The sequence below is a fragment of the Canis lupus genome, chromosome 1 (assembly GCF_048164855.1).
Source record: "Canis lupus baileyi chromosome 1, mCanLup2.hap1, whole genome shotgun sequence".
Lineage (NCBI taxonomy): Eukaryota > Metazoa > Chordata > Mammalia > Carnivora > Canidae > Canis > Canis lupus.
In genome coordinates, this window is record NC_132838.1 from 88,424,209 (window position 1) to 88,443,800 (window position 19,592).

The following is a 19,592-nucleotide window of genomic DNA, read 5'->3' on the forward strand; positions in this document are numbered from 1 at the left end:
CCCTGGAGGTTCTGGTCTGTCCTCCTCATTCCATGGAAACTGCACCAATTGTCAATCAACAGACAAGGCTGTTGCAGAGGTTGCCCTGCCCTGGGCCCTGTTGGTCACATGCCCTTTCTGAAACTCCGAACTGCTTTGGCCTTTGTGACCTGCACTTCCCTAATTCTCTTCAAATGTGCCTGGTTCCTCCTGGGCCTCTCACTCCACCACCCCCTTACCATGTCTAGTCTGCACAGTGACTCTAGGCTCTGCCCTCAGCCTCCTGCTCTTAACCACTTTGTATTTTCTCCCCGGGGAATCTTATCCCTGCTCAAGATTTCAACCACTGTCTTCACACTGAGGATTCCCACGGACGTAGTCCTGCCCAGACTGTACCTGACCTTCCAATTCTTGCATCAAAGGCCTCCACTTGTTTGTTTCCCACGCAACTCAGAATGGCACACCTCTTCCACCCTTACCAGGAGGCTGCTCTTGAAATCCCTCAACTGTAGGCACTGCCAAACAGCTGTCCAACTAGAAACCAGGGAGTCATTCTCCCTCTGACTCATCATTCCCACCCCATCAATCATCAAGCCCTGCCAATTTCGTCTCCTTTTTGGTGTTTTATTTACTTCCTTTCACTCCTATTACCCCTGTCCCACTTCAAGCTCTCATCATCTCTCAGCTGGACCAATGGATTGCTCCCTAACTAGCTTCCCCATTGCCAGGCTTATCTCCCTCAAATCGACCCTCCTCACAGCTACTAGACTGGATAGCAGGCCACATCAATACTCACAGTCTCAAGGAAAATTACATGTCCAGCAGGACAGTAACAAAGTCACACAAATGGTTCCTCCAAAAGAGTCTTACCTACACTTTGTATCTCTTTATTCTTGCCCAAACATAGCTCTCTAGACTCTTTGTTGATTCTAAAAGCTCATGCCTTTCTAATAAACTCATTTTCCTGCTTAAATAGCCAACTTATGCTGTTTACAATGAAGATCCTTGACTAGTGTACAATTCCATTTGCTTCTGTACCATAATTTCTAGATTTGTGTCTCCTTCTATTGGTCTATGGCTGCCAAGGGCAGGGACCATGACCATGTATATACTCCCTGACCTCTATGTACTCCAACTATGAATATAATGCCTGATGGAGAGTAGGCACTCAAATGCACATTGGTAGAATGAATATTCTTAGATGCTTTTTCTGTGAAATGTATGATTCATTCATGATACTATGAAGTTATGGTACATTTGTTTGGTTTTATTATCTTATTCTTAGCCTCAGAATCCTCCAAAACACAAATGACTTTCTCACAAAGTAGGGAAGGCAAATATTCTGACACATGTCACTGAATCACGAACCCAATCCTTAGGTTTTCTCAATAGCCATACCCATATGCAAGGGCTTCTTCCAAGAGCAGACAAATATCTAACTGCTTTAATCCATCAGTGGCTACTGCTGCTGTCTTACACTTCCCCTTAGAAAAAAACAGCTCTCAAAAGCTAGCTCAATGTCTGATAATCTTTGGCTAAAAATACTTTATAGACCAAGCAGTGTCACTCTCAATGTTGCATTGTGATTGTTTGTGATGGCAGAGGATCAAGGGACTCAGGTAGCCTTGATGAGTCAATAAACCAAGGGCTATTAGTCCCTTGGTATGTCATAGACAGAATAGACCACCTGTGGGTCAGACAAGCTGAGACACTGCTTCCCTGTTATACTTGGAAATTACAACACTAGCTTCCAAAAGTCCTTGAAGTCCTATAGTAGGAAGGATTATTTAACACAACTTCTCTTACTATAAGGGGAGATGTCAAGGATTCCCTCCCCCCCTTTTTTTCCTATCAATCTCAATAGGGCTTTACAGACTGATTAATTTTGAAGAGTTTGCTGATACCACATGCTGTTTGTTGGGTGTTGCGGGGGTGGGGGGGTGTGGTGGAGGATGTGATCCCTGTTCTCAAAGATGTAACGCTCTGGGCCTCTGGGCCGGTGAAGGGGTGGGGATCTAGACACCTGGTAGAAAGTGAAGAGGGCCAGGGGAAGCAAGGGGAGGGAGATGTTCATCTACCAAGGAAACTCAGGGAATGCTTCAAGAAAGAGCTGGAACCCCTGGCGTGGGTAGGAGTGGCATGGGTAGGGGTAGGATTTCAATAGGCCAGAATGGAGCAAAGGAATAAAAAGCAGAATACAGATGTGCAGAACAGTGCAAATAGAGCAAAAGGCAAGAAAGTAAAAGGCACGTTGATGAACAGCACATTGGGGAGCGACAGGAGGGTTAGAGCAGATTTATAATTTGGAGCAAATCATGAGGGGCTTTGAGTGCCACGCTGGGCAGTCTGTACTTTCTCCTGGGCAACTCATAATCAAAGGATTCTTAACAAGAGGGTCTTTCTTCTTTCTTACATCTGGAAGGGGTGAGCAGTTGGCAGTAATTCCAATACATTGTCCTCAACCCTGGCCACATATGACATTCACCTAGGGAGTTTGTTCATTTGTTAGCATTCATTTATTTATTAACAATGCCAACTCTGGCCCTATTTTTGGCCAAATAAATCAGAATCTCTTGGGGTAGACTTTGACATGACAATTTCAAAAGAGATTTTTAGGTGATTTTAACATCCAGCCAGGGTTGAGAACCACTAGCCTAATACATAGGTATGAGAATTTCTCTATAAATTCTTAGTTTTTGTTGGGAATGCTTTGCCCACATAGGTAAGGCATTATGTTTAACTAGGTACAGCCCGATGGGTACACCAGAAATTTCTGATATATTATGCAAAGTTCCTTGCTTTTAAATAACTTCTTCATTTATCACAGTAATATGTTCATCTGTGTTAAGCACTATCTTCTTCCTATAGGTATTTCATATATATATCATTGGTAATTATTGATATGTTCATATATATGATATAATATATACAGATCTATCTGAAAAAAGATATATATACAGATATGATATATAGATATATATTTGACATTTGATATGTATACATATATATAAAATTGGAAGATGTGAAAATCAGGGTTGACCAACCAAGATGCCAAGACATATATAACTCCCTAGTGGCCTTATTTATCAAGGTATCACTTATATCGACATAATGGAGTTTCATTTAAATTCATAAAAATAAAAAAAAATATTATTTAATAAGAGATAGAAGTAGGTCTACTGCTGGGGTGACCTAGCAAGGAGTTTCTGCTACTTTAAGAACAAGAGTATTTTATGAATATTATACAGCAAGATGCAAGTCACAAAACATGCTAACCGTATGCCAGGGGATTTGAAGGTGGCAATGAAAGCAGAAAGTCCTAAGAATTATTTTTTTCTGCCAACATATGGTGACCACAGCTGACTTGTACAATTATAAGAAGGGAAGCATCCTAAAACTCCTTAGGTGTCTTGTGGGAGCTGGGTAGCTACTTCCCATCGGGTAACTCTAATTTGAGAAGAGAAAAACCCAGATGGGGTATTGGCCTTGAAAAGAAGGGGGTTGGCCAGACAGCCTATGTCCAAAGAAGTCAATCAAGGGAGGGAGGAGCAGTTGGATATAACCAGTCCAGGCAGGTTAAATCCCAAGTGGCGGGGCCAGTTAAGAGAACCCAAGAACCCAGACTGATTGGCAGGGAGGCCAAGGGATAGGGCTCTGCCCAAGAGCTTAGGGTAAGAGAGATTAGTTTGGCTAGGGCTCTCATTAAGATTTTATGCCATCAAAAAAAAAAAAAAATTTTATGCCATCAATCAGACAGATAATTACCTTTGAAGGGGCATAATGAAACAGGAACACACATGAAAATGCCTAAGGACTTTTTAATTATCCAATACTGGGTTTATTCATACAGCAAATTCATCCATTCAACAAATATTTATTGAGCATCTACTATGTGCAAGGCCCTTTCCTATACGCTGAAAATTGCAGGCAGGTGGGAGATCTACCCATCTAAAAGAGTGAATCATTATGCAGTATGGCATAAAACATAGTGGTTTATGGGTTTGGTGGGCCCGAAGCACTGTACCTTTGGAACTCATATTCTTCCATATGTATGAAATATAATTAATTCTTTGATGAAGACTTTCCAACATTCTATTATCAATACACCAAAGCTTCAAGGTCCAGGACTCCTGGAGACAGGGCTGTTAGGAGAGGGGCAGCAAGAGTAAGTGGAGAGCCAAGAAACAAGGCCCTGCCCCCAGGTTGCACTTCCCTGGTTCATGACCATGACTGCTAGCCTGTCTGCACTCCAGTGTGCTCCTCTGGAAAATGAGGAGGTTGCACTGGATGACTTCTAAAGCCCAGTTTTAGGATCTAGGATCCCAGGCAGGGCCAGGGCCAAGCCAAACTGGGCTCGGGCACAACGCATCATAACCATGATTAACCTGACAGCAGCAGCAGCCAGGGCAGCCCCCAGGAGTGGCATGAGATGCTGCAGGAGTATCCCAAGCCATTTGCTGGGGTTGAGTGTCTCTTCAAGAGACATCCAAGGAACACCCCAGACTTGTCTGCTCTCCAGTCTCTACATAACATGGGGGTATGTTTCTCCTTACAGAGCACCAGGAGACCAATACGCAGAGGCAATGTAGTCTAAGCAGGCCCGTGGGGTTGGGAACCGCCTTATGAAGTTGTGATGTCAGGGTGGGGTGCTGTGTGGATCTTCTAGAGTCAGGAACAGAGCTGTAATTCACAAGGGAGGACTGTTCCCCCTCTTCCAGGAAGGCCACTTGGGATCCTAGCCAGACTTTTGGCTCTAGCTGAAATATCAGTTTCATGACAGAGCATAGAATCAAAACTCAGGTGGCCCAGTAACTGAAAGTGTCTTCAAGAGAGAAGGGACGGGTATGGATAAAGAAAGGGGCGGGGGGGGGGGGGGGGGGCAGCCCCGGTGGCGCAGGGGTTTGGCGCCGCCTGCAGCCCGGGGTGTGATCCTGGAGACCCGGGATGGAGTCCCACATCGGGCTCCCTGCATGGAGCCTGCTTCTCCCTCTGCCTGTGTCTCTGCCTCTCTCTCTCTCTCTGTCTCCCATGAATAAATAAATAAAATATTAAAAAAAAAAAAAAAGAAAGCGGGTGTCAGAAAGATATACACATGTGATTTCAGTGCACTCTATCTACCATGTCCCCCATGTCACCTCCTGGTTGTGCCAAACCTCGTAGCCAGCCTTCCTGCCCCAGATAGCATCACTTGCTCCGAGGTACAAATACCATCTGAACTCTTCTGTATTAGGCAATATCTCAAACCCCAGCCCCCACTGTGGTACAAAAACCATTCCCTACAACAAGAGCTTTGAAATGCCTTGTTGACCGCCCATTCACCTGACACATTTCTGTATTTACCTTCCTCTTCTAGGTGGCTTAGTGTGCCAAGCTTCCAATTAAGGAGCAGTACCTGGGTCAGGTTTTTACCTCTCTCCCTTCCTCAGTTCCTCCAACGGCTTCCTTATTGAGCTAGGTTAAAGGTGCTAAGCCAAGGTGTCCAGAGTGGAGCCAAAATTCACCCGATGACTCATTTGATTGTGACTCTTCCAATGTGAGGCCTACGTAATGGGCTCCAAGAATCCTCAGCCGAAGGGCTTCTGCCCCCACAGCTGGCATTAGGGAAATGGAATCAACTGTCTCGATTTTACCCGAGGACCACCGTCCTAAGAGCTTCCAATAGTCTCTGAACTGCGAATGAATAAATGTGTTGTGTGGTTTGGGGTTTTTTTTGAGGATGAATGAAGGACTAAGGGAGATTTTTATAGGATTCGATAGATCTCTTATTTCTTGGATTTAATTCAAACCTAAAATTGAGAAGCAAATTCAAATTCAAGTCTAACATAATCTCACCCCCCTTGAAAAATAGGAGGAAATAAAAACATTCAATCGAGCCACTGTTGGCAAATCTAGAAAGTAGAAGAGGCTGGGCTGCTGCACCCAGTCACCTGCACAGGTGCCACCCCCTGTTTCTGGGGGCACCTTCCACTGTGGTACACAACCCAAGCAGACACCACTAGGTGAAACTCAGCGTGCCCAGCGGAGATCAAGTATATGGCTACAAGATGGCTACAAACTAGAGACAGTGGAATTGCAATCAGAGACTCTTAGAGACCTAATGCTCTAAAGAAATCAAAAGGGTGGACCTCAAATACAATTTGGGGCAGCTGAGGAGACATTTCAAGAAGAGGACTTATGCAATTACCCCCAGATCTGATTTTCCTGTGATGAAATTCTAATTTGCAGATTTGTTTCCCTACATAATTCCCTGCACTGGGCCTTAGCGTAGTTCTCTCCACAGTGTGTTAACCTACTGACCAAGGACATATAGAAACCACCATCTGTATTCCAAATACCTGCGGGCAAAAGTCTCTGAAACCTATAACTTTCTATCTAGGGTGGCTCAGACGCACAGAGGTTGATGGAAACCAGTTTCTGAAGGTTTCTGCCGCAAGATGGAGTACATTTGTAGAGAGGCTTGGGAACAGCTTGCCAAAATGCCACCTGCGACAATTTTACCATCCTTAATTTACCGACCTAGAAATGGGCTTATCACAGAACTTCTTAGTGTTGCCCTCTCAGTAAGCAGCTATCGGAGCTGGCACACACATCACTGCCCCTCTGGAGTGCACTTGGTTATGTCCAAGTTCTGGCCTTTGAAAAACATTGCCCTAGAAGGACGGAGACCTACCCTGCCTCTTCTGCCTGAAGAGAATGAATGAACTTTCCCCAGCCAAGCCAGTAGTCCTGATCCTATGCCAGAAAGCAGTGGCCGTTAGAAGCTCAAAAGTAGCAAAAAAGAAAGCAACAGTGCTTCCATTATACTATTAAACCAAAATCACCTTTTCCTATAATCATCTTCCTGTTTTCCCAGAAGGGGCACTGTTTAACGGCCACTTTGGTGCAGAGGTGCCAGCCCAGCGCTTCCTGTGGGTCTGGAAGGTGGAGGAACTCAGCAAGCTGTGGCATGTCCACTGACCCCAGAGCAGCTGAGAGAGGCCCCCATGCTGGGAGTGGGAGCTCAGACTCTGAGGCTCCTCGATTAAGGGGTGAGGCTGATTTCCTTTCCTTGGGTCCAAGACTGGGGTGAGACAGGAGAGATGGTTAGGGCACAAGATGTAAGGAGGTTTTCACTCTCAGGATCATGCAAGTGGCCCTTTCTTCCCAATCCCTACACTGCTCAGGGCCGCTAGCACTGGGGGATGTGTGTGACTGTATGTGTGCATATGTGTGTGTAAACTCACTTTGGTCAGCGGCTCTCAAAGCATGGTCTCCAGACCAGCAGCAACACCTGGGAACTTGTCTGAAATGTGAACTCTCAGGCCCCACCAGTTCCGGGAACTTGGGAAACTCAGATGGTGGGACCCAGGATTTGTGTCTTATTGCACACATCAGATAACTCCCGAGCAGCACAGTGCCAGAGGATAATGCTCTCCAAAGCCTGTCATATGGTCCATGGCAGGTGGTTTCTCAAAATGCTTCAGCCACAGAAGGAGCAGAGAAAAGGTGGGGTGACGAGAGGACAGAGACCTTCCCAAGGCCATTGGCAGGGGAGGATCCCTCCGATAATGAATCAGGAACTGCCTTTCCCCCAGCTATCCCCAAGTAAACTGTAGTAGACAAGACCTGGCAACTGTTGGCAATAAATAAAGATTGCTACTGAGCTAGTCCGGTTCTGTTTCTTCCCCTTAATCACGCAGCAGCAGGGCCAGCTGCTGAGTGACGCTTTGTGTCAGGAGTCAGCCAATTGAACCTCCTGAGACTGTGATGCCCTCCTTTGTAAAGGGGGCTCCCATCACCCCCCTGTGAAGGTCTGAGAAACTTAATGCATCTGCAGCCCGCAGAAGCGTGGGGGCAGAGCCTGGGTTCTGGGCTCCACCCTCCTCCAGGGAGCCAGCTGGGATGCCCTGAGGGCAGCTTAGAGGGGAAGGAAGTTAACTGAGCTCCTTTACACTGCAGCGTTTTTAAAAGGAGGCTATGCCCCAGTCCAAATGACCTGGGGCACCAAGCTTCTAAAAGGAAAAAAAAAAAGCAGGCTTGCAGAGTAGGGGAAAAGAGAAGGGTCACCCAGGGCCTGCTGCTGGGCGCTGAGAACTACTTGTTTTTTGACCATATAATGAAGGGTAAGAAGAAACATCTGAAGACCCACATTTAAACTGTCACCAGAACCCAAACAGTATGTAGTGGTGAGACAGTGACCAACGCCCGCCAGCCCGGTGACCTCAGGCACACAGTCATGGACTTGGTGTCCTTTCTGCCAAGTGCTGGATATTACAGATAGGAGGGAAGTAGGAGGATAAAGTCATACAACAGCACACTTGGTGCAGACACTCCCAGCCCAACACATACACACGAGGCACAACATAAACACGAGGGCTTAGCGCTCAGGCGGCTCCACAGAATCAGGGAACCCCTTCTGCAGTATGGGGAGAGAACTAGCCCCCATGCGACTTTCCCAGCTCATAAAGGTGTCTACTGAGGCCCAGAGGGGCTGAAGACCTGCAGAGGGCACGCAGCCGGTGGGCGACCGTCAAGACCTTGCAAGCCTGGGGAGAGGCAGGCCAGGTAAACAAAGGACGCCCCCCCCCCCGCCCCCCATGTCTTCCCGGGGCTCTGCGTGCAGCGGAGCTGAGGATGATCCATGACTCACACTTTTCCTCCCAAGGAGATTTAACTCCAAGATAACATTGCCCTTGAGAAAAGGCCAACCAGCAAGGGGGGGAGTTCACTTCGCAGCCTCCCCCCCCCACCCCACCCCCCGAGCTCTGGAGCCCCCTTACCTTCCTCGTTTAAAATCCAGGGCAGGTACGTGAACACCGAGTCAAAGCCACAGGTGTTTTCCTCAAAGGCGCAGGAGCCGGCGGGCAGGTCCAGGGCACCCGCGAGCTGCGGGGCTGCGGGCACAAAACGAATTTCGGTTCGGGCGAGGGCTGGGAGCGTCTGCACCAACTTGGGGCGCCCCGGGGTGGGGGCGGGGAGCTAGGGGGAAACGACGGGAGAGCAAGCGGGATGCACTAGGACACCCTCCCCGCCCCCAGCGCTTCCCAGGCACAGCCCTCCGCCCTCCCGCATCGCGCCCCAGGCTGGGGAGGGGGAATGGCCGGGGAAGGACCCGGAGGCCCCCGCGGATGGCCGGGCTCGGGACGGCCGGGGGCTGCGGGAGCGGGTCCCGAGGGCGCCCCCCGGGGGTCCCCCGGGGCCCTGCACTTACCCAGCACGGCCAGGAGGACGCCCCTTAGCAGCATGGTCGCGCTTCGGGGAGGGAGGCCGACCGGAAAGGGGGGCCCGCTGGGGGCCGCCGGGGACCCGGGGAGGGAGAAGCCGAGCGGCTGAGCGTGCGCTTGGGGCTGCCCAACTTTGCGGAGCGGCTCGGGGAGCTGAGCGGAAAGCTGAGGGTGCTGGGCTGCTGGGGTGCTGGGCTGCGGGGCTGCTGGGGTGCAGAGCGCCGCTCGCCGGGTTGCAGCCGCGGGGCGGACCGCGTCCCCAGGGAAGCCGGCCCGGCGCGCAGCGGTCCCGGGCGGGCGAGGACTGCGCCGGGCGGGAAGGAGACACTGCACACGTTTGCAAGGGCAGCTAGGACCGGCCGGCAGAGGGGAGGGCGGGATGCAGCGCCTCGGCTCACGGCTTTAAAGCTTGGGACCGGACCCCTTGCAGACACTCGGAGGGGGCCGGCCTTCCTGCAGCCCCTCCGCTGGGCCGGGACTGGAGGCGCGCCGCCCCGCCCATCCGCGGTGGGAACCAGCTTATTTCTGGGGACAGCTTCCCCGCATCTGGCACACCAGTTCTGCAGGGCTGGCCCTAATTTTAACTTCTTCTCCCCAGAATGGAAAAGGGTGGAATTCTCCGTGGAAAACCTAGAGGAGAACTTGGAAACTGCTTGGTGACACAAGCTTTGTGTCTCAGGAGCTGTGTGTTCGGGGCCCAGTAACGCTGAGCCTAGAATACCACCCCCCCTTTTTTTAGCAGTGGAATGTCTGGCATGCCTGGTGCTCGGCATTCCCTCTGTCCGGTAAAATGGGGGCATTCCTCCTCTCCAAAGAGCCATGATAAATTAGTAGTTTTCTAAATTGGCATGTGAGGGGTGGGGGTGCTGATGTCAGGAAGGGTGTGAGTGCTTTGAGCATTAAGTGGGTCTTTAAAAATATTCTCTTCTGAGAAAGAATGTGGTGGGGATGATCTTCTTCTTTTCTTCTTTTCTTCTTCTTCTTCTTCTTCTTCTTCTTCTTCTTCTTCTTCTTCTTCTTCTTCCTCTTCTTCTCTTCTTCTTCTTCTTCTCTTCTTCTTCTTCTTCTTCTTCTTCTTCCTCTTCCTCTTCCTCTTCTTCTTCTTCCTCTTCCTCTTCCTCTTCTTCTTCACCATCTTTATAATTTTGTGCAGGCAGTTTTGTGCCTAGGACAGTGGTTCTGGAACTTGAGGATGCTTCTGAACCCCCCCGGAGGGCCCTGCCATCAGAGTTTCTGCTCTGGTAGATCTGGGTTGGGGTCCAAAGATTATGCACATTCTTATCAGGTTTCTGGATGCTGTTGCTGATGCTGCTAGTCTGGGACCACACTTGGAGGAGCCCTGGCCTAAGAAACTCCTGTTCAACCGTCAAAGCCCTGTTCATGTACCTTCACCTAGTTTCTGGCCTCTCCTGGCTTTCCTGGCCCTTCACTGGCAGCTCCTTCTCCATATACTCTGCTGTCTCTTTTTGTCTACCCCCTAAACACTGGAGTGCTTCCAAGCTCTGGCCTTTTATCTCCTCCCTCCCTCAGTAATTTCATCCAGCTTCCTAGTTTGGAACTACCTACCAACTATATAGCCTGATGACTCCCGAATTTACATTTCTAGCCCAGACTGCTTACTGACTCCAGGCTCCTCTCCCTCACTGCCACCTCACATTTCACAGGTCGCAACATGAACCTGGGAGTCCCTCCCAAGCCTGCCTCCTCTTGCATTTTTATCTCAGTTAAAGGAACCTTTCTCCCCCGCTTGCTCAGGAAAAAAAACATCACATCGAGGTATCCCTGACTCTTCTCTTTCTCTCAAGACAGTACCCAATTCTGTCCATTCCGGTCAAAACACAGCAGATGCTGAGCATGCTCTGTGCCCCCAGTGGCTGCCCTGATCTAAATTGTTGGCAGGGGGAGACTACAGGACCTCCGAAGGGCAGTGTCCCTGCCTCTCCTGCTTTGCCCACCTCCACTCCATTCCTAATGCAGCCATCAGGACATCCGTTTAGGACAGAAGTCAGGCCATGTGGCAGGTCATTGCTTAGCTTCAGATTTGCAACAGACTCTCAAACCAGCAAATCAAAACCCAGTCTTTGGGGGCACCTGGGTGGCTCAGTGGGTTAAGCATCTGACTCTTGATTTTGGCTAGGTCCTGATCTCAGGGTCATGAGATGGAGCCCTGTGTTAAGCTCCACGATGAGCATGGAACCTGCTTAAGATTCTCTCTCTCCCTCTACCCCTACCCCCTGCTCATGTGCATGCACACACACTCTCTCTCTAAAACAAAGAAACAAAAAAAACAGTCTTCACAAAGACCAACCAGATCCTACAAGACCTGCCCCACCCCCCTTACATCTCTGACCTCATTTGCCCTGCTTACACCTCTCCAGCCACATCGACCTCTTGGCTGATCCTCAGATACAAGGTACCTGTCTTTCCAGAACTTTGCACTGGCCATTCCCTCAGCTTGAAATCCTCTTCCTTGGAGATCCACATGACTCCCACCCACCCACCCACACTACCTTCATGTCATTATTCCCTTGTCACCTTCAGTATTAGAAATCCACTAGCCTTCTTTCTAATAAGAAAAAAACCCCGGATCCTTTTAAAATAAGCTTGGACAAATTCTCATGAGTTTTCTGTAAGCAATAACCCAAAGGACCTAAAATTTGTTTAGTCGTGTGTGTGTTTATATGCTTTGCCTCAGGTGGTATCTGATAATGAAGAACATTTATCGTGCTTAAGATCATAAATATTTTATATCAAAAATCTTATTCAATTTTCACAAGGACTCTATGAGGTCAATATCATAATTGTTCCCACTTAATATATGGGGAGACTGAGGTGCAGAGTCCAGTGAATAGCAAGAGTCAGAGAGAAGACTTAAAACTACATCTGCTTTCTTCTAAAAGTCTATTCTCTCAAATGGTAATCTGTCTCCTTTGTTTTATATTCTTTTTTTTATTTCTTGTTCATAGATGGAACTAAATATCTGATGAATTTCATCCAATTACTCAATTAAAAATTCAAAGACAGATATGAATCCACTTGAAACTTCAAATCACTATTTCTAGCCAAGCAAGCTTCCAGCAACTCTCAAACTGGGGCTCCCTTCTCCAGGTACCTGCAGAATATTTCAGTTTCAGGATTGCCTTAGATTCATTTGCATGTTCCAAGTCTTAAGAAAATGAAAAACTTCTGAGCCATAAAGAGATATTCAAAGGTTTTAAAGACGAGTTAAAACTTTCAGGCAACATCATTTATTGCCACCTATGGGCAACTGAATCCTTACACATATGCACAGAGTTAGTGGGAGTAAAATTTCGATTTCACATATAATTGCATGATCTGAAGAACAGATGATCCTTGGACACTGGTGTAGGATGGCTTCTCTGGGAAGCAGACTCTGATTTGGAGGTGAGGTGCTTGGGCTCTGCACGTGTGGAAGGGAGGAGAAGGAGACAGACCCGGGCTGAGGGAGAGGTGACATTGCAATGCAAGCCCTGCAAAGCATCTCCTGACCCCACTGGCTACTCTGGAGTTAAAATGGCCCACGCAGTTTATCCCATATGAGGCAGATATGGCCAGGTTCCTTGTATTGCTCCTTCCATGCCACAGCGGATGTGGTCCACACAAGGATGAGTGATCCCCAACAAGAGGCCGACCCAAGGGGGCTGATGGCTGAATGCTGTCTGGTGACAACAATCTCACCAGCTGAGATGACAGAGTCCTTCCCAGAAGGAGGATCTGGGCAGCACACTGGTGTCCACCACAGACATTTTGCAGAGAAGGGAAGGAATATTGCACATGGAGAGAGCCAAGGAGGAAATCCAGAACATCTAGAACTTATGCACATCAACCCACTTCCTCCAGTCACTGACCTTAGAGCCCTGTGGCCGTGCACTGCCTCAACCCCTGGAAAAGCGCCTCCCCAGGGGAGGACTACCCAGGACTCTCTCCTCTAAGATTTAGTGTAATGGAATGATTAAATAACACAGGTAAAGTTCTGATTTAGAGAAAGCACCTAATAGACATGAGGTATTGTGGTGGGTTGAATGGTAGCCCCCCAAAAAAGATAGGCTATGAATATGACCTTGTTTAGAAAAGGCGCCTTGCAGATGTAGTTAAATCAGGGATTGAAATGGACCCCACATCAAGGCCAAGTGCCCTTCCATGAGACAGAGGCCAGTAACAGACACAGGTAAGGAGGAAGAGATGCCTGGAGCCCCTAGAAGGCCAGATGAGCAGGTCCAGTCCCACAGCCCCCAGAGGAGCGTGGCCCTGGCCCCTCACTCCTTGATTTCAGACTTCTGGCCTCCAGATTGATGGGAGAAGAACTTTCCGTTGTTTTAAGTCCTCTGGTTTGTCCTGGCAGCTGCAGGACACTAACACAGAAGTGTTAAGCATCCAGCAAACATGGGCCAGGCACTTTCCATGAGTCATCTCCTTCAATCCTGCTGCATCCCTGTGAGATGAAGACTTGTTATCTCCATCTCACAGGCGGGAAAACAGGCCCAGAAGGGTCAAGTAACTTGTTCTGTGTCACAGGTCAAGCTACACCACCCCTAAGAAATTTCCTCTTTACAGAGGCCTGTCTCCCCAGGCAAGGGTTGCTGACACGCCGACACCACATGCAGGGAAAGGGGCCTGCTATCTCTGGAGCACACACGAGCCCTCTCACAGAAGCTGGCATATGCTTGTGCCCTTGGCTGCTTTGCTCCCTGCTCCCCCCGGGGGGCCCACAACCAGGGATTGGCTTTTTGCTATGTCACTCTTGGGCTGAAGACCTAGCTTGGTCTTGTGGCCAGTTTTCTGGGCACAACAGAAGAGGGTGTCACCCTCTGCCCAGCCACTGAGGCATCAGGAGGGAAGAGGCTCATCTGCGGGAGGAAAGAAAGAAATGAGTGCTTATGATGCACCCCTGTGTGCACCACTGATGCAGAGCCAGATGGGGAGGCTCTTCGCCACGCACCTTCCCTTCCCTTTGCCTCTCTCCCTTCTTGGAGTTCACATGTGGTGCCATGTAATGGTCACTTCCACAAACAACTCCTATGCACCTACTATGTGCCAGGCACAGTGCTCAGGACTGGAGACCCAGGGCTGAACAAGATACAATCTTGACTTCACAGACAGCGGACTGACCCACAAAAAGACCATTTCAATAAAATATGCTGGTGAAGTAGAGCAAAGACAGCAAACAGAAATTCCAGGGGCTAGAGAGTAACAGACATGAATGAATTGAGCCGGAAGTAGGGGGACTTACGGAGGGATTGTGGTGTGAGCATGCCCAACCACAGGGCATCACTGATGGTGGCACGGGGCTCTAGCCCTGCCAATTTTGCCCAGGTTTTTCAAAAGAAGCCCAATGTCCAGATACAGATGTAATAGCCCGTATTTTCAAATACTGGCAATGAATTAAAACAGAACATATTTAAATCTCTGTGGGCATAGACTAAAACCTGAGGGGCGTAGACTAAAACCTATAATCAATTCTTGAACTGCCATTTATAGCACCAAGATAGAACCACGGAGACAGAGAATGGGATGCTCACCACCACCCTTCCAGAAGGGGTGGCCAGACACAGGTAACCAGTCCCAGTCTAGAGAAAATAGAGAAAAAAAGAGTCTAACTGACCTTTCTCCAAGGTCACATGTCTCTAAGTGGTAGGGACAAGATGGGAAGTCATAAGCTCACTTCCTCACTGGCCAGGATTTGGGTCCACAGACAGGACTTTGTATGCTTTAGGTCTTGGGCAAATAATAAGGCTATTCATAATATCCTTCATAGTAATTATACTTTGCTTTCTATTACATACTATATGTTTTAAAATTATATATATACATATATATGTATGTATATATATATTTTTTTTTCTTTCTCCCTTTCTTGCTTCCTGGGTCCCCTCTGATCTACACCAAGACATTGTCTCTGCTCTGGAGTTTTGTCTCTTTCTGCTTATTTCCATCTTTCTTTGTCCCTGTCTGTCTGTGTGTCTCTCTCTGGATCTCTGTGATGCCCTCTGGGGCTCCCCTCTGCCTCTTACTCAGCATTTTCTCTCTTGCTTTCATGCTCTCTTTGTCTCTCCACACATAGACTTCGATGTGCCCCCACTCACTGCATGCTCTCAGGTTGAAAATGAGCTGGTAAAACAATTCCAGGCTCTATGGCTTATCCTGTCAGTGACCTTCATTGCATTCCTGCAGGAGGTGTCTGGGGGCTCTGCCCCAAGGCTGGCTGGCAGTGTCCCTTGGTTCCTGACCAGCACCAGCTGCCTCTTACCCCTTGGGGACAGTCACGTGCCTGCTGCAAGTCTGACTCATCCACCGTGAGGGCCCAAGGCCCAAGGTTAACCAGTTCTTAACAGATCTCCTGCTGTTACAAAATCTATGCCCTGCTATTCAAATTGCCACACTCAAATGAACTGGTAAAGTAGACATTTCCTTTACAGTGGGCATTTAAAAGGGAATAGATCATAGGGAACATTAATCTTTGTTCCATCAGTTTACTCTGAACCATAGCTTGGAGTCAGATATCCTTCACTATGGTTTGATGGCAATCTTTTGAATTTTTTTAAGTCGAAGTTTGCAGGGCTGAGTCATCACAGTGAAAACACTACCACTTTTTATTTAGTGTTTGTGATATGCCAGGTGGTTTCATGGTCAATTTAGGGGAAGAAACTAGACCCAAAGAGTTTAAGTGACCTACGGGGCAGGGCTGTGAACCCTGCTCTAGCTACCACCAAAGCTCTCTTGACTTGTCCAGGTTTGGGCAACCACTGTGCCATGTCCTGTTCTCAGACCCCACACCTCTTTCCCATACCCCTAGGCTGGCCCAAGGCCAAGAGGGTGAATTTCTCTCTGTCCCAGTGAAGTATCTATAACCAGAGTTCTGCAGAAAAAGCCCTTTGTGATCATAGTGGAGCCTACCTTTCTTTCCCAAGCTCATCACACCCCTACCACCTATTCCCCACCAGCCACATGCAGCTTCCTGACTGTGTCCTCTGGGCCACTCCTCATGTGTTCTTACATACCCCCTTCTTTTTGTTCAGAATCAGAATGCCTTCTTCCCCTTCTCCCATTGGTAAGGGGAGGAAGGCATTCTGATGGGTCAGTTCCTTGTAATGGATTGAATTCTGCTCCCTTAACCCTCCAAAAGTCACATATTGAAGTCTTATCCACTAACACCCCAGAAAGTGACTTTATTTGGAAATAAGGTCATTGCCATTACAATTAGTTAAAATGGGGTCACTCTGGAGCAATGTGGGCCCCTAGCCCAATATGACTGGTGTCCTTATAAAAGGGTGAAATTTAGACATAAATGCTCACAAGGAGAGCACCCTTGAAGACCAGGTGGAGGTCACGGCAATGGTCCTACAAGCCCGGGGCTGTGCAAGATCACCTGCAAACCAGCAGAAGCTGGAGAGGCTGGGGAACTGGTTCTCCCTCCCAGCTTTCAGAGGGAACCCCCCCCCACCACTGACATTTTCAGATTTCTGGCCTCCAGCACTAAAATGTCTATTGTTTAAGTGACCCAGTATATTATCCTTTGCATGCAGACCTAGGAAGCAAATGTGCTCTGTTTTGTGTGGGTCGAACCTAGGAGAATGATACTACCAGCTAGAAATGCCCGGACACACTTACCACGGCCCCAGTGAATATCCCACAGACCACTCTTCTTTCCAAATCGTCGTTACAACTGGACTGACCCTCATAGTTCTTATGATGACTGCAGAAGGCCTTTCAACAAGAATGATCAGCAAACTTTAGGGGGAAAAATAAAGGTTTATTACTTATAAGACCTGGAAACTACACAGCACACTTGGGGCCCCTGCAAGGTTTGTAGGTAGAGAGACACAGTGCCCTTGGGCCTGGGTTCTGCTGCTATCAAGGTTGAGGTGAGGACCTAGGGTTTTGTGGGCTCACTATTGATGAATTCAAAACATAAGAGCAGGAATTTAAAGCAAGGGAGGAGAAAAGACAAGTGGCCCAAGTGGCCACTCATTGAAATCAACTGAGATCTTTAAGACAAAGGGGACTCAGTGAGGAAAGGTGGCCTGGCTCTTTAATCGAGATGATGTGGCTGGCAAAGTGTTTGTTCAAGAGAGCTATTCAAGATAGTGATTCCAGCCTTTGAAATGGATGCCCTCAGCCATCAAAGCCTAGGTCGGGCACTTGCTACACAAGGAAAGAAACAGTCCGTTTACACTACCCATCTCATTCATTTCTAAAGACTCAGTCAAGGGTCCTCTCTTCCTCTCAGGGTTACCTGTCCTCCTAAAGTACAGCGTATATTACGAGGCTGTTTTATGATAACTTTGTTTATGTCTGTTATCTGCAAGGGAAGCTGATACTTCAAGGGCTGAGCAGTCTGCTTCACTCTCATTTCTGCTCCCCTGTCATCTGTGTGCCTGGCTAATTGTAGGCACTCAATACATGTTCTGAAGGACAGGCTACGGGATGGCACATCCTCACTGGTATACACTGTCCAGAGGCCTGCCTCAGCTGCAGCCCTACCATTAGAAGGGAAATAACTGAATCTAAGCTCTAGGTCACCCAGGAAGGTATTTATGGAAACAAATTAACTGCACAGATGTGCTTGGAGAGCCCAGAGCCAATATGAAGAGGAGCAGTAGTCTGAGCAGAAGTGTGGGTTTTCTGGGCAGAGCAGCATACCCAATACACTCTGTGAGGAGAGGAAAGGTGAGGGAGGCTCTCAGGACCCACTGCAAGAAAGGCTAGGGGGCCGCAGGGAGAGGACTCTGCCATTGGATGAAGGCACCAGGTCTTGGGGGTTGGAGGAAGACAGAGATCATGAAACCACCCACATTCTGCCATCTGAGCCTGTCCCAGCCCAGCCCTGTGGATTCCTGTCTGGGTCCAGGAGAAAGGCGGGGCTTCCGGGAACCCAGAAAAGTCTATTCCCATAAATCTCACATGGGGCTGCAAACATCTCCATGACCCCTGGAGCAGTATTAAGAAGAGCAGGTGAGCAGTATCTTGTCTTACCTTGCTGCAGACTTTGCGGGCATTTCAAAGTTAACTGCAGGGAGAATTGGCAGCATGTGGCTGTGCGGCAGGGTGGGTGGGTGTGTAGGCTGGCTTGTGCACATGCATGTTCTCCCCAGGACATCCCCTCCAATCCTGGGAGTTAAGGCTCTGTGTCACCTGCTGGGGCTAAGAGTGAGCTGAAGGGACATTGGAATTCAACATAATTACAGTTAATGGCGGCTCCAGGGGTAGGGGGCACAGAGCAGGGCCAGGAAGCCGTTTTTTTTTTTTTTTAATTTTTATTTATTTATGATAGTCACACAGAGAGAGAGAGAAAGGCAGAGACATAGGCAGAGGGAGAAGCAGGCTCCATGCACCAGGAGACTAACGTGGGATTCGATCCCGGGTCTCCAGGAGAGCGCCCTGGACCAAAGGCAGGCGCTAAACCGCTGCGCCACCCAGGGATCCCTGGGAAGCCGTTTGTACAACTTAGGCTAAACCCAAATAGTATGCTTCTCCCTCTTCAAGTTCTGTTTCCTTAGCAAGGCCTGGAAAAAAGGAAGAATAAAGAATTTTGCAGCCTAAAACATTCCCCAAAAAGAGCCATGAAACCCGGGCTTAGCTTCTGATTTACAGTCTCTGACCTTATTAATGTGTTAGATTGAGGATCTACACTCTGTGATTTGATCTAAACGGAACAGAGAGAGTGATACAACTACTCAGAGGCAGAATGGACACCATCTGGGAGGGGGACAGATGACAAATATCAGCTCTGAACAGGCGAATGAGGTGTGTGTGGGGGGGTGTGCATGCTTGTACATGTATGTGGTGTGCAAAGAGCCATTACTGATGAGACATCAAGCTACACCATCACCACTAATCTGAAAGCCTGAAATTCTGGCTATTTAAAGATGGTAAATGACACCAATTCCTTCAGATTTTCAAAGTGCCCAAGGCCTGGGTGACTGGTGATAATGAAGAAACTCTACCCTGAGGCATTGCAAGATGCCTCCATGAACCAATCCAACCAACATGATTCCTTCTGTATATTACCAACACCTGGGGAGTTTGCTCTTTTTAATACAAAGGTTGGATCCCAGCAGACTGATCAAATCATCATTTCTGGGATAGGACCAAATCACTGGTACTTCCTTAAAGCTCTCCAAGGTGATTCTACTAAGCCATGGTTAAGAATGTTCTGGCTTGAGGATCCCTGGGTGGCTCAGCAGTTTAGCATTTGCCTTCAGCCCAGAGCGTCATCCTGGGGTCCTGGGATCTAGTCCCACATCAGGCTCCTGCATGGTGCCTGCTTCTCCCTCTGCCTGTGTCTCTGCCTCTCTCTGTCTCTCATGAATAAATAAATAAAATAAAATAAAAAAGAATGCTCTGGCTTAATATTTTCATCATCAAAAAAAGTAAGTACTATTACTGTTA

General features: G+C 48.3%; 1 protein-coding gene and 1 long non-coding RNA gene across 5 annotated transcripts in view; one reads left to right on the forward strand and one right to left on the reverse strand.

The window, feature by feature from the left end:
* Positions 1–9,645, reverse strand: part of MAMDC2 (MAM domain containing 2) — a 148,385-nt gene extending 138,740 nt beyond the window's left edge. The window contains exons 1-2 of one of the 3 annotated variants that reach the window (XM_072838466.1): positions 9,170–9,644; positions 8,739–8,852 (exon numbers count right to left, since the gene is read on the reverse strand). In XM_072838466.1, coding sequence (XP_072694567.1) covers positions 8,739–8,852; positions 9,170–9,203 — 148 coding nt within the window. In that variant the 5' untranslated portion in view covers positions 9,204–9,644. Of the gene's footprint in view, positions 1–8,738; positions 8,853–9,169 lie in introns of all 3 variants that reach the window. The other 2 variants (XM_072838459.1, XM_072838476.1) reach the window with 2 other exon arrangements.
* The window catches only part of LOC140639927 (uncharacterized), a 34,622-nt gene continuing 23,297 nt past the window's right edge, over positions 8,268–19,592 (forward strand). Inside the window, exon 1 of one of the 2 annotated variants that reach the window (XR_012036574.1) lies at positions 8,268–8,523. This is a non-coding gene — a long non-coding RNA (uncharacterized lncRNA). The remainder of the gene's footprint in view (positions 8,524–19,592) is intronic. The other variant, XR_012036573.1, reaches the window with a different exon arrangement.